We start from the raw sequence: 14,951 nt of genomic DNA on the forward strand, positions 1-14,951 counted from the left end.
ATGACACCCTTTGCATCCTCTGGTTAAAGGCGCTTTATAAATGTCCTGTTGGTAATTATTATTATTATCTGTTATTGCAGGAAAGAGCCGTCTTTTCAAGCTTATCAACTCTTCCGATTGATTGAGAGATTCTTCATGGCTGTACAATCCGTCTGCTTCCCGGTACCTCCTGGTAAAATATCAACTCTTATCAAATCAGTAATGGTTATAATCATCTGTGGAGGTATCGTGGCCGAGCGGTTAAGAGCACCGAATATCAAACTCTGGTGTTTCTGATCAGCAGAGTGTGGGTTCGAATCCCCAGCCGTGTCCTTGAGCAGGACACTTACCATTGCTTCGTCCTTTGGATGGGATGTAAAGCCGTTAGTCCCATGTGTTGTGTAATGCATGTAAAAGAACCCAGTGCACTTATCGAAAAGAGAAGGGGTTTGCCCCGGTGTTCCTCGCTGTGGCTGCTGTATGCGCCGTAGCACCTTAAAAACCCGTATATAAGGTGCTAAAAAATTGGGTTTAAGAATTCATCACTGCAATAACCTATCTTTCTGAAAGTTTGTATATATACTCAGTGCCTTGAGTACCTTGTTTGGAAGATATGTGCGCTATATAAGACTTCGATATTACTATTATTATTATTATTAAATCTTGGTATAGAATTTGCACTCTATGCTTTGTTTAGTCAAGGTTTTTTTGTTGCATGGCTTCTGACTGGCGCCCGGACCAAAGATGTTGACAAAATAGGGTGACCGCAATTGGTAGAGCGCCTGCGCGTTAATTCAGAGGTTGTGGGTTCACATACTGCTCTAGAAAATTGTTCTAAGTTCAACCCCAAATTATTTTAATTTTACTTGGCCAGTTTTCCTTGTGGTTTATAGTTTGATATACGTGTACAAGTATAAAAAATGTCATTTACTTTTTTCTTCAGGTTTCCAGACGTATTTCACAATACAAGGATTACGTTGTCTAGATCCTGGTATGTTTCTTCAGTATGTAGACTATGGTGTACTAAGACTGACTGAGGAGTTTGTGTCACGCCTGATGCATGAAGTCTCTGATAATGATCAGGATATGGTTAATATGAAGATTGAAATCGTCTCAAGATTACCAAAGGTAGGTTTTGAATAAATGGAATTTTTTTTTTTTTTTATCTCAACAACTTCACACCATACGATCAATTGCTGGGTTGGTATCGGACTGATTTACTCCGGGCGGATCGGGTAGCTTCATTGGGCACAACGATTTGGACTGATTTACTCCGGGCGGATCGGGTAGCTTCATTGGGCACAACGATATGATTGCATAGAGCCTTCTCATACTGCCTCCATATTGGTCATGTTCCTCGTATCAAATAACAGTAATGAATGCTAATAATCTTTTTGCAAATAGGAACCAAACTATTTTGTTCTTCCAGCCTCGGTTTGGAAACATTGACTTGAATGGGAGAAATTCAAGATGACTGTACCATGATAAAGGTCTATAGGCGCTAGGCCCAAGGACACAAAGTGGATTGGACCCAAATGGGGCTGATTTGAGGCGTGTCATGGCCGAGCGGTTAAGAGCACAGGATTCAAGCTATGGTGTGTAACCAGCAAAGTGTTGGTTCGAATCCTGGTCAAGACACTTGCTACGTCAAATTTGAGAGGTAGTGCTTTCTGGTCTACCGGCCAGGCTTCGGACTGATGATACCCAAGCCTACATCTGTATGGACTGTATGTAAAAGGGGTAACTCTGTTTCAGCCCTAGGAGTAGGTGGCAACGGCCTCTGGAAAAAAATAATTGTAGCCCACACCTTGAAGTGGCCTTTAGGCATTGTGTGTCTGGCGACTTACATAAGAAAATTTTTTTTAAAGTATAGGTTTTGATATTTAATGTACCAATTGTATACTTTTTCTTGAAAATGTGTTTTTCTGTTCTTTTGTGTCGCTGTTTACAGGGCGGATTTATGCAAGCTTTGCAGCGATGGAATCATCCAATCAGCAAGCAGTATTTAGCTCAGCTCTACGTTGCAGATACACTCAAGGAAGGTAGGATCTTTTAGCATTTATTTAATTTCAGGCGTGATATATTTTCCCACTTATTTACTATTTTGTTTGGGCCTCTGAAAAATTACAAAAACTTTGATTACAAAAACAGTCCTAAGTTTATGTGTTGTGTAATGCATGTAAAATAACCCAGTGCACTTATCAAAAAGATAAGGAGTACGCCCCGGTGTTCCTGGCTGTGGCTGCTATATGCGCCGTAGCACCTTATAAGGTGCTAAATATTTGGTACTCCTACTTTATCCTAAGGACCAAATATTATGCCTGGGATATTTTTTCTGATTGTGAAGCCAGTGATTCTAAGATAGAATCACTATACTAGCCAAGACCCCAATGGAGAGAAGACAATGAAGGATTGTTGTAAGGGGTAACCCTGTTTCAGCCCCAGGAGTTGATAGCAACATGCCCCTGTTGGCAGTTGCTATCTAAGATAGAATCACTATACTAGCCAAGACCCCAATGGAGAGAAGACAATGAAGGATTGTTGTAAGGGGTAACCCTGTTTCAGCCCCAGGAGTTGATAGCAACATGCCCCTGTTGGCAGTTGATCTGGGTCAATGTTATTAGTATACCGGTAATCAATGAACAGCAGTTAAGCATCGCATGCGTTTTGACACTTCGAGAGATCAGGACAAGAACTGAAAATGCACAGAATTTTTTTTTATATAGATTTTCAATCATTTTTACGCTTTGTAACAAAAGGGCATTTGTGAAAGGAATAAAAGAGTTGTGACTCTGTCTTGAACGCTTGTATAAAACCTTGCATGGTCGTGGTCATGCGACAATGATGAAGGACCTCAACCCTGCAAGGTTTTAAACGAACAGTCAATACCAAGTCAATATTCCATTTAAAATGCCCTTTTTATTACAAGAATATTATGTTATTAATCATTTGTTAATTTGTGCCATGAGATGTAATGATTGACCTTTCCTAATGTGACATCGAAGCCGACAAGGCTGGACTCCTGTTGTCATAAATCAATAATGTTTGTGGGAGGGGTGGGGGGAGGGGGGGTTAGGGGATGAAACCTTGCAATTTCAAAAGCCTTTTAAAGCCATCGGACACTTTCGGTAAACAGTATTGTCCAAAGGCCATACTACATGTATCACAACGTATATATAAAATAACAAACCTGTGAAAATTTAGGCTCAATCGGTCATCAGAGTCGGAGTAATTGTTTTAATGTTTTCTCAAGAAGTAAAGCATTTCATGGAATAATATTTCAATAGAAGTCTTTCACCATTACCTTCTGTAAACCCTGTAAGTTACTTGTAAATCTGTGAACTTTTTTGTTTGTTTCTGTTCCGAAAGTGTATAATGGCTTTAATAATTCGCTGTATATGTGTTTCTTTTACATAAAGCATTGCCTATAGTTACAAATGACATATCCGAGTAATATTGACTTGATCGGGATTTGACCCAAATGAGCACTACATGTACTCAGTACTTTCCTGAGCTCAGTGAAAAAAAATCACAGGCATATTACATAGGTGGGATTCGAACCCACGACCTACTATCATCTACTGCATGTGTAGTTACATTTTCTTGATTTGTGCAATTCATAATCAAAGAGTTTAAACCAATGTTTGTATGAGAGAGATTGCCTGTTGCCAGCTTGGTGTTTATATCCCCTTGTCGGAGTTTACCGAGTTCCCTTGACAGGAAGATCAAATAAATAAAGAAATAGTGCGTTGCTATGACAACAGGTTCCAGGCCTTGATATTAATGATTAGGATTTTCCATTAAATCATTGCTATAGTTACACTCTGTTCCCTTCCAATATTTTGTTTTAAGACCCTGTTCGCACAATGGGTTCTTATAACACAATGACAAGTTGTTTGTGTAGAGATTTATTTTCAAGAGAGGCTGCAAAGTAAAATTCAGTTTTGTGGTGTACTCATTTTCTAATTTATAGAAACATCACAAGGGAAGTTACGAGTCTCTTTGTGTTACACTTTGTGTAAGATGCTTTTTGATTTGATACGCTTTCATTGCAAAATTTAGAAATTTGTTGTCTATATGAAAGACAAATGGGCGTGGTTACTGGTGGACTTTATTGAAAATTTAGTATTGAAATTAATTTATTCTTCAAAAGAACCAGTAATGTAAAATACCTTTAATAATTGCCTTTGATTACATGTAGAACCAGTAATGTAAAATACCTTTAATAATTGCCTTTGATTACATGTAGAACCAGTAATGTAAAATACCTTTAATAATTGCCTTTGATTACATGTAGAACCAGTAATGTAAAATACCTTTAATAGTTGCCTTTGATTTGCTTCCAAAGGCCAATGTCATATTAAGCACAAACAAAACTTGCTAAGCACAGAAAAATATATGTGAAATTGCCAAATAAATAATAATAATAATACCCCAAAAAATCTTTGGAAAAATTGGCTTTTCAGCCAAAATACCATCGTCTTCCATTGCTGCAACTGGTACCCCTCCCATTTCTTGCTCAGCCATGAAATTTTCTAAGCAGATTTTTCTGCTGAACAGCTTCATGAAATTGGACCCAAGGCTCAAGTTTATAAAGCCTGTCAGCACAAAAAGCTTGCTTAGCAAAAAGAAATATTGCTTAACAGAAACGGGTTACCAGCCAAAATTACACTAAGTTTTAAATACATTGTTGCTTAGCAAAGAAATTTGTCAAGCAGTATTTTATGCTAAACCGCTTTAATTATGAAACTGGACCCAGGTCAGTAAGAGGTATACGGGGCTTTTAATTACGGTTGATTTTAATTAAGGTTAGAATCTAAAACAGACCAATATTATTTTCAGGTCAATGATTGTGCATCATGAGTGAAATTAAAGGCACTGGACAAAGACGAATATTCTCACTTGCTGTATCCCAACATATGCACAAAATAACAAACCTGTGAAAATTTGGGCTCAATTGGTCATCGAAGTTGCAAGAAAATAGTCAAAGAAGAAACACCCTTGTTGCAAGAGAAGGAGTACGCCCTGGTGTTCCTGGCTGTGGCTGCTATATGCGCTGTAGCACCTTATAAGGTGCTAAATAATTGGTACTCCTACTTTATCCTAAGGACCAAATATTATGCCTGGGATATTTTTTCTGATTGTGAAGCCAGTGATTCTAAGATAGAATCACTATACTAGAGCCAAGACCCCAATGGAGAGAAGACAATGATGGATTGTTGTAATGGGTAACCCTGTTTCAGCCCCAGGAGTTGATAGCAACATGCCCCTGTTGGCAGTTGCTATCTAAGATAGAATCACTATACTAGCCAAGACCCCAATGGAGAGAAGACAATGAAGGATTGTTGTAATGGGTAACCCTGTTTCAGCCCCAGGAGTTGATAGCAACATGCCCCTGTTGGCAGTTGCTATCTAAGATAGAATCACTATACTAGCTAAGACCCCAATGGAGAGAAGACAATGAAGGATTGTTGTAATGGGTAACCCTGTTTCAGCCCCAGGAGTTGATAGCAACATGCCCCTGTTGGCAGTTGCTATCTAAGATAGAATCACTATACTAGCTAAGACCCCAATGGAGAGAAGACAATGAAGGATTGTTGTAATGGGTAACCCTGTTTCAGCCCCAGGAGTTGATAGCAACATGCCCCTGTTGGCAGTTGCTATCTAAGATAGAATCACTATACTAGCCAAGACCCCAATGGAGAGAAGACAATGAAGGATTGTTGTAAGGGGTAACCCTGTTTCAGCCCCAGGAGTTGATAGCAACATGCCCCTGTTGGCAGTTGCTATCTAAGATAGAATCACTATACTAGCTAAGACCCCAATGGAGAGAAGACAATGAAGGATTGTTGTAATGGGTAACCCTGTTTCAGCCCCAGGAGTTGATAGCAACATGCCCCTGTTGGCAGTTGCTATCTAAGATAGAATCACTATACTAGCTAAGACCCCAATGGAGAGAAGACAATGAAGGATTGTTGTAATGGGTAACCCTGTTTCAGCCCCAGGAGTTGATAGCAACATGCCCCTGTTGGCAGTTGCTATCTAAGATAGAATCACTATACTAGCTAAGACCCCAATGGAGAGAAGACAATGAAGGATTGTTGTAATGGGTAACCCTGTTTCAGCCCCAGGAGTTGATAGCAACATGCCCCTGTTGGCAGTTGCTATCTAAGATAGAATCACTATACTAGCCAAGACCCCAATGGAGAGAAGACAATGAAGGATTGTTGTAAGGGGTAACCCTGTTTCAGCCCCAGGAGTTGATAGCAACATGCCCCTGTTGGCAGTTGCTATCTAAGATAGAATCACTATACTAGCCAAGACCCCAATGGAGAGAAGACAATGAAGGATTGTTGTAATGGGTAACCCTGTTTCAGCCCCAGGAGTTGATAGCAACATGCCCCTGTTGGCAGTTGATCTGGGTCGATGTTATTAGTATACCGGTAATCAATGAACAGCGGTTGAGCATCGCATGCGTTTTGACACTTCGAGAGATCAGGACAAGAACGGGAAATGCACAGAATTTGTTTTTATATAGATTTTCAATCATTTTTACGCTTTGTAACAAAAGGGCATTTGTGAAAGGAATAAAAGAGTTGTGACTCTGTGTTGAATGTTTGTATAAAACCTCGCATGGTCGTGGTCATGCGACAATGATGAAGGACCTCAACCCTGCAAGGTTTTAAACGAGCAGTCAAAACCAAGTCGCAACTCTTTTATTCCATTTAAAATGCCCTTTTTATTACAAGAATATTACGTTATTAAATTGTGCCATGAGACGTAATGATTGACCTTTCTTAACGTGACATTGAAGCTGACAAGGCTGGACTCCCGTTGTCATAAATCAATAATGATTGTGGGAGGGGGGGGGGTGAAACCTAGCAATTTCAAAAGCCTTTTAAAGCCATTGGACATTTTCGGTAAACAGTATTGTCCAAAGGCCATACTACATGTATCACAACTTATATATAAAATAATAAACCTGTGAAAATTTAGGCTCAATTGGTCATCGGAGTCGGGAGAAAATAACGGGAAAACCCATACCTTGTTTCATGACATGTGTTGACATGTGTTTAAAATAAATCCGTAATTCTTGTTATCGAGAATCGATAATTGTTTTAATGTTTTCTCAAAAAGTAAAGCATTTCATGGAATAATATTTCAAGAGAAGTCTTTCACCATTACCTTCTGTAAACCCTGTAAGTTATTTGTAAACCTGTGAATTTTTTTTTTTTTCTGTTCCGAAAGTGTATAATGGCTTTAATGGTTCGCTGTATATGCGTTTCTTTTACAAACCCACGACCTACATTACTATCATCTACTGCATGTGTAGTTACAATTTCTTGATTTGTGCAACTCATAATCATAGAGTTGAAACCAATGTTTGTATGAGAGAGATTGCCTGTTGCCAGCTTGGTGTTTATATCCCCTTGTGGGAGTTTGCCGAGAGAGATTGGCTGTTGCCAGCTTGGTGTTTATATCCCCTTGTTGGAGTTTACCGAGTTCCCTTGACAGGAAGATCAAATAAATAAAGAAATAATGCGTTGCTATGACAACAGGTTCCAGGCCTTGATATTAATGATTAGGATTTTCCATTAAATCATTGCTATAGTTACACTCTGTTCCCTTCCAAAATTTTGTCTTAAGACCCTGTTCACACACCTTGACAGGAAGATCAAATAAATAAAGAAATAATGCGTTGCTATGACAACAGGTTCCAGGCCTTGATATTAATGATTAGGATTTTCCATTAAATCATTGCTATAGTTACACTCTGTTCCCTTCCAAAATTTTGTCTTAAGACCCTGTTCACACAATGGGTTCTTATAACACAATGACAATTTGTTTGTGTAGAGATTTATTTTCAAGAGGGGCTGCAAAATAAAATTCAGTTTTGTGGGGTAATCATTTTCTAATTTATAGAAACATCACAAGGGAAGTTACGAGTCTCTTTGTGTTACACTTTGTGTAAGATGCTTTTTGATTTGATACGCTTTCATTGCAAAATCTAGAAATTTGTTGTCTATATAAAAGACAAATGGGCGTGGTTACTGGTGGACTTTATTGAAAATTTAGTATTGAAATTAATTTATTCTTCAAAAGAACCAGTAATGTAAAATACCTTTAATAATTGCCTTTGATTACATGTAGAACCAGTAATGTAAAATACCTTTAATAATTGCCTTTGATTACATGTAGAACCAGTAATGTAAAATACCTTTAATAGTTGCCTTTGATTTGCTTCCAAAGCCCAATGTCATATTAAGCACAAACAAAACTTGCTAAGCACAGAAAAATATATGTGAAATTGCCAAATAAGTAATAATAATAATACCCCAAAAATCTTTGGAAAAATTAGCTTTTCAGCCAAAATACCATCGTCTTCCATTGCTGCAACTGGTACCCCTCCCATTTCTTGCTCAGCCATGAAATTTTCTAAGCAGATTTTTCTGCTGAACAGCTTCATGAAATTGGACCCAAGGCTCAAGTTTATAAAGCCTGTCAGCACAAAAAGCTTGCTTAGCAAAAAGAAATATTGCTTAACAGAAACGGGTTACCAGCCAAAATTACACTAAGTTTTAAATACATTGTTGCTTAGCAAAGAAATTTGTCAAGCAGTATTTTATGCTAAACCGCTTTAATTATGAAACTGGACCCAGGTCAGTAAGAGGTATCCGGGGCTTTTAATTACGGTTGATTTTAATTAAGGTTAGAATCTAAGACAGACCAATATTATTTTCAGGTCAATGATTGTGCATCATGAGTGAAATTAAAGGCACTGGACACCTTTTGTTATTGTCAAAGACGAGTCTTCTCACTTGCTGTATCCCAACATATGCACAAAATAACAAACCTGTGAAAATTTGGGCTCAATTGGTCATCAAAGTTGCAAGAAAATAATCAAAGAAGAAACACCCTTGTTGCAAAAATTTGTGTGCTTTCAGATGCCTGAGAATGGCTCTAGGCCTGAAGCCTTTTTCCGATTCAAATATTTTCGTGAGAAATTACTTCTTTCTTGAAAACTACGCTACTTCAGAGGGAGCCGTTTCTCACAATGTTTTATACTATCATTCAACAGCTCTCCATCATGTCCATTGCTTGATACCAAGTAGCTTTTTAGACTAACATGTTTATTGGGTAACTACCAATGTGTCTACTGCCATTGGACCCTTTCGGTACAGGAAAAAAAAAAAAAGGTTCACAGATTTACAAATAACTTACAGGGTTTACAGAAGGTAGTGGTGAAAGACTTCTCTTGAAATATTATTCCATGAAATGCTTTACTTTTTGAGAAAACAGTAAAACAATATCAATTCTCGATAACGAGAGTTACAGATTTATTTTAAACACATGTCATGTCAAGGCGAAACGCGCGGATACAAGGGTGGGTTTTCCCGTTATTTTCTCCCGACGCCGATGTTCGATTGAGCCTAAATTTCTACAGGATTGTTATTTTATATATAAGTTGTGATACACGAAGTGTGGGACTTGGACAATACTGTTTACCGAAAGCGTATTTATAATGGCTTTAAGCCCATCTATCAGTATTACCATAACTTTTTTATCAAATTTTGTATTGTTTACCCTTTTTATTGTAAATTGTTGCAATTCAGCATGTGGCTGCTTAAGCCTATGACATTTTTTTATAAACCATTTTATATTTTTTTTGTGACATCTCAATTTACTGGGCAACTAAATCAGATATCCGTTTTTTATTAATCAGACCAATTTTATATATATATTTTTTTTTTTTAATATTATTTTCAAGAATGTTTTGCTACGCATATAGTACATTGATTGCTACATTATGCGTATATATATTGATTACTATGCGTATAGTACATTGATTGCTACATTATGCGTATATATATTGATTACTATGCGTATAGTACATTGATTGCTACATTATGCGTATATATATTGATTACTATGCGTATAGTACATTGATTGCTACATTATGCGTATATATATTGATTACTATGCGTATAGTACATTGATTGCTACATTGTGCGTATATGCGTATAGTACATTGATGTGCAGCTTTATAGTGAAAATAACACATTCCATGTGACGTGCTCTTAACCAATCAATAGGCAGAATCTTGTGTACTTTGTGGACATTCAACATGCTTATAATCTACATTATTCTACTTCATTTGGGTAACATTGTGGTTACACTGCTACTGTAGTTTCTGTGCCTACATTTAAATATTCGCATTCTACTTCAAAAAATGTATGGTATATTGTTGAGAGTCGTACACAGTTTTCAAGTACTTTTCTCGTACATAATGATCTCATAAGTTGGCGATTGGCTTTGTGTGGTATTGATGGCTAGTGTGTAAAGCACTCCCTTCTCACCACTAGGTGGCCCTGGTTCAAATCCGTCTAAGGCCATATGTGAGTAGAGTTGTGTGCAGCTCTTTGGTCTACAGACATTCGTCACTTGTACACGGTATCTTCTGAAGTTTTGTTGTCTTCAACCAAGGCGTTGGTGTCTGAGTGATTGGAGGCAATGTGGTGTGAGGTTTCTCAGTCGTGGTTTGTTGTGGCGCAGTGGTGGTAGGCTTAGTTGTCATACCAAGCGTGGCCGTGGTTTTTTGAGGCGCAGTGGTGGTAGGCTTAGTTAGATGCATGTCCATCTCAGCGTCAAAGTACCAGGTAGTGGGGTCGGTGACAAACTCATCAGGATACTGAGCGCTGGTCGCGTTGATTAACTCACACAGATGATTGTCAATGTTGTAATTGACTGAGTGACACTGAGGATCAGCATGGCAGTAACTCACACAGAGGACGTGTGAGCTAGTATCAACTTGTCGATATGAAGCTTTTAACTTCTTGTTTTCTACTGAGTGAAACTTTTTCATCTTGGTTTGACGATTACAAAAAGTTGGCGCAGTCACTACGGTAAAAGCAATCAATGCTAGAACTACCGAGTAGAAGAAATATAGTTGGGCCATCTTGAACTTTAACGCAATGCACTGACAACTCGATCAAATCTGTTTATTAGTGAAGTGCTGGTAATGTTACAAAATAGCTCCACGTTTTTCAAGTGTATAAAGTCAAGATGAATAGTAAAAAGCAGGCACTTCTTTTCAGTACTAAGAAGTCTCTGAATATCCGAAATTCTACTCCTCGGTAGTAGAATGTACATGTGTAAAGCAAGACAGTACTCTCAAGAACAAAATCTACCTGGCAAGAGGACACAGTGTTACTGCATCCCAAATATGTAGTGATACCTCACCATGCAGTGCCTCAAATCCCGAATGAACAGTATCGTCGTCAGCTTGCCTGGCAGTAGCGCTAGGAACACACAAAAGGAAACAGATACCTCTGCCTAGCTGGAGATTGTACATGTATAAGATCCTCTTTTAGTGAAGTGTCACTCATCATGCTTGAGTTGCGTCCAATTTAATAAAATCCCCTGTGATCAGGTGACTGCTTTGTTGGTAGTTATTGATTCCACCGCGACACAGGTTATGGAGTGGTGGGTATTGTTGGAGTCATTACGTATTGGTTTTTAAAGCAATAAAATTCATCTCAAGCCCAATAATTTGTTTTGTGATATCTCACTTTACTGAGCAACTAAATCAGATATCCGTTTTTTATTAATCAGCCCAATTTTATATATGTATTTGTTTATATTTTTTTCAAGTTACTATGCGTATAGTACATTGATTGATTGATGTGCAGCTTTATAGTGAAAATAACACATACCATGTGACGTGCTCTTAACCAATCAATAGGCAGAATCTTGTGTACTTTGTGGACATTCAACATGTTTATAATCTACATTATTCTACTTCATTTGGGTAACATTGTGGTTACACTGCTACTGTAGTTTCTGTGCCTACATTTTAATATTCGCATTCTACTTCAAAAAAATATATGGTATATTGTTGAGAGTCGTACACAGTTTTCAATTACTTTACTCGTACATAATGATCTCATAAGTTGGCGATTGGCTTTGTGTGGTATTGATGGCTAGTGTGTAAAGCACTCCCTTCTCACCACTAGGTGGCCCTGGTTCAAATCCGTCTAAGGCCATATGTGAGTAGAGTTGTGTGTTGGTTCTCTTCTATTCCATGCACTCCAGTTTTCCTCCCTCCAGAAAGGTCAAACACTTCCGATCTCTGGCTGTGCTCCATGGTCATATATGGGTCAATGTTTGTGGCTGCTGAAGGCGCCCTTGCATGCCTGTAGCTCGTTGTGGTAGCCATGTCCGTCTGAATTCAGCTTCTCAGCTAAGAGAAAGGGTGATTTGATTAGCCTGCCAAATTGTATACTATTATTAAATAAGTTGAAATTTACTTGCAGTTGTTGTTATAATTTTTACTTGAATCTCCTTGAAATCCCATTCAATTTAAAAACTCTTTCTTTCAATAATCAAACAAGCAGCCAAATCCTTACTAGTTCTGTACTTCATGAAGCTTCAAAAATGCCCAGCGTTGAAGGCTTAATCCCTGTGTCTTTAAATCTCTGCCACTGTGAGTTTCCAAGTTACATGTAGACTACCTGACTACAGGTAATCACTTTTGGAGATCTAGGTTTCCCGACATTCTTCACCTGTACATGGTATCTTCTGAAGTTTTGTTGTCTTCAACCAAGACGTTGGTGTCTGAGTGATTGGAGGCAATGTGGTGTGAGGTTTCTCAGTCGTGGTTTGTTGTGGCGCAGTGGTGGTAGGCTTAGTTGTCATACCAAGCGTGGCCGTGGTTTTTTGAGGCGCAGTGGTGGTAGGCTTAGTTAGAGGCATGTCCATCTCAGCGTCAAAGTACCAGGTAGTGGGGTCGGTGACAAACTCATCATGATACTGAGCCCTGGTCGTGTTGATTAACTCACACAGATGATTGTCAATGTTGTAATTGACTGAGTGACACTGAGGATCAGCATGGCAGTAACTCACACAGAGGACGTGTGAGCTAGTATCAACTTGTCGATATGAAGCTTTTAACTTCTTGTTTTCTACTGAGTGAAACTTTTTCATCTTGGTTTGACGATTACAAAAAGTTGGCGCAGTCACTACGGTAAAAGCAATCAATGCTAGAACTACCGAGTAGAAGAAATGTAGTTGAGCCATCTTGAACTTTAACGTAATGCATTGACAACTCGATCAAATCTGTTTATTAGTGAAGTGCTGGTAATGTTACAAAATAGCTCCACGTTTTTCAAGTGTATAAAGTCACGATGAACAGTAAAAAGCAGGCACTTCTTTTCAGTACTAAGAAGTCTCTGAATATCCGAAAATCTACTCCGCGGTAGTGAAATGTACATGTGTAAAGCAAGACAGTTCTCTCAAGAACAAAATCTACCTGGCAAGTAGACACAGTGTTACTGCAGCCCAAATATGTAGTGATACCTCACCATGCAATGCCTCAAATCCCGAATGAACAGTATCGTCGTAAGCTTGCCTGGCAGTAGCGCTAGGAACACACAAAAGGAAACAGATACCTCTGCCTAGCTGGAGATTGTACATATGTATAAGATCCTCTTTTAGTGAAGTGTCACTCATCATGCTTGAGTTGCGTCCAAAAATAAAATCCCCTGTGACTGCTTTGTTGGTAGTTATTGATTCCACCGCGACACAGGTTCTGGAGTGGTGGGTATTGATGGAGTCATTACGTATTGGTTTTTAAAGCAATAAAATTCATCTCAAGCCCAATTATTTGTTTTGTGACATCTCACTTTACTGAGCAACTAAACCAGATATCCGTTTTTTATTAATCAGCCCAACTTTATATATATATTTGTTTATATTTTTTTCAAGTTACTATGCGTATAGTACATTGATTGATTGATGTGCAGCTTTATAGTGAAAATAACACATACCATGTGACGTGCTCTTAACCAATCAATAGGCAGAATCTTGTGTACTTTGTGGACATTCAACATGTTTATAATCTACATTATTCTACTTCATTTGGGTAACATTGTGGTTACACTGCTACTGTAGTTTCTGTGCCTACATTTTAATATTCACATTCTACTTCAAAAAAATATATGGTATATTGTTGAGAGTCGTACACGGTTTTCAAGTACTTTACTCGTACATAATGATCTCATAAGTTGGCGATTGGCTTTGTGTGGTATTGATGGCTAGTGTGTAAAGCACTCCCTTCTCACCACTAGGTGGCCCTGGTTCAAATCCGTCTAAGGCCATATGTGAGTAGAGTTGTGTGTTGGTTCTCTTCTATTCCATGCACTCCAGTTTTCCTCCCTCCAGAAAGGTCAAACACTTCCGATCTCTGGCTGTGCTCCATGGTCATATATGGGTCAATGTTTGTGGCTGCTGAAGGCGCCCTTGCATGCCTGTAGCTCGTTGTGGTAGCCATGTCCGTCTGAATTCAGCTTCTCAGCTAAGAGAAAGGGTGATTTGATTAGCCTCCCAAATTGTATACTAGTATTAATTAAGTTGAAATTTACTTGCAGTTGTTGTTATAATTTTTACTTGAATCTCCTTGCAATCCCATTCAATTTAAACTCTTTCTTGCAATAATCAAACAAACAGCCAAATCCTTACTAGTTCTGTACTTCATGAAGCTTGGAAAAGCCAACGTTGATCCCTGTTAAGGCTTAATCCCTGTATCTTTAAATCTTTGCCACTGTGAGTTTCCAAGTTACATGTAGATTACCTGACTACAGGTAATCACTTTTGGAGATCTAGGTTTCCGGACATTCGTCACTTGTACACGGTATCTTCTGAAGTTTTGTTGTCTTCAACCAAGGCGTTGGTGTCTGAGTGATTGGAGGCAATGTGGTGTGAGGTTTCTCAGTCGTGGTTTGTTGTGGCGCAGTGGTGGTAGGCTTAGTTGTCATACCAAGCGTGGCCGTGGTTTTTTGAGGCGCAGTGGTGGTAGGCTTAGTTAGAGGCATGTCCATCTCAGCGTCAAAGTACCAGGTATTGGGGTCGGTGACAAACTCATCAGGATACTGAGCCCTGGTCGCGTTGATTAACTCACACAGATGATTGTCAAT

At 38.6% G+C, this 14,951-nt stretch overlaps 1 protein-coding gene across 1 annotated transcript in view; it reads left to right on the forward strand.

Annotated features, from left to right (window-relative positions):
- The window catches only part of LOC117290620 (gamma-secretase-activating protein-like), a 33,517-nt gene that overhangs the window by 13,117 nt on the left and 5,449 nt on the right, over nucleotides 1–14,951 (forward strand). Inside the window, exons 17-19 of the mRNA XM_033772085.1 lie at nucleotides 81–172; nucleotides 923–1,107; nucleotides 1,931–2,021. Of these exons, the coding sequence (XP_033627976.1) occupies nucleotides 81–172; nucleotides 923–1,107; nucleotides 1,931–2,021 (368 nt within the window). The remainder of the gene's footprint in view (nucleotides 1–80; nucleotides 173–922; nucleotides 1,108–1,930; nucleotides 2,022–14,951) is intronic.

The sequence above is a fragment of the Asterias rubens genome, chromosome 5, assembly GCF_902459465.1.
Source record: "Asterias rubens chromosome 5, eAstRub1.3, whole genome shotgun sequence".
NCBI classification, from domain to species: domain Eukaryota; kingdom Metazoa; phylum Echinodermata; class Asteroidea; order Forcipulatida; family Asteriidae; genus Asterias; species Asterias rubens.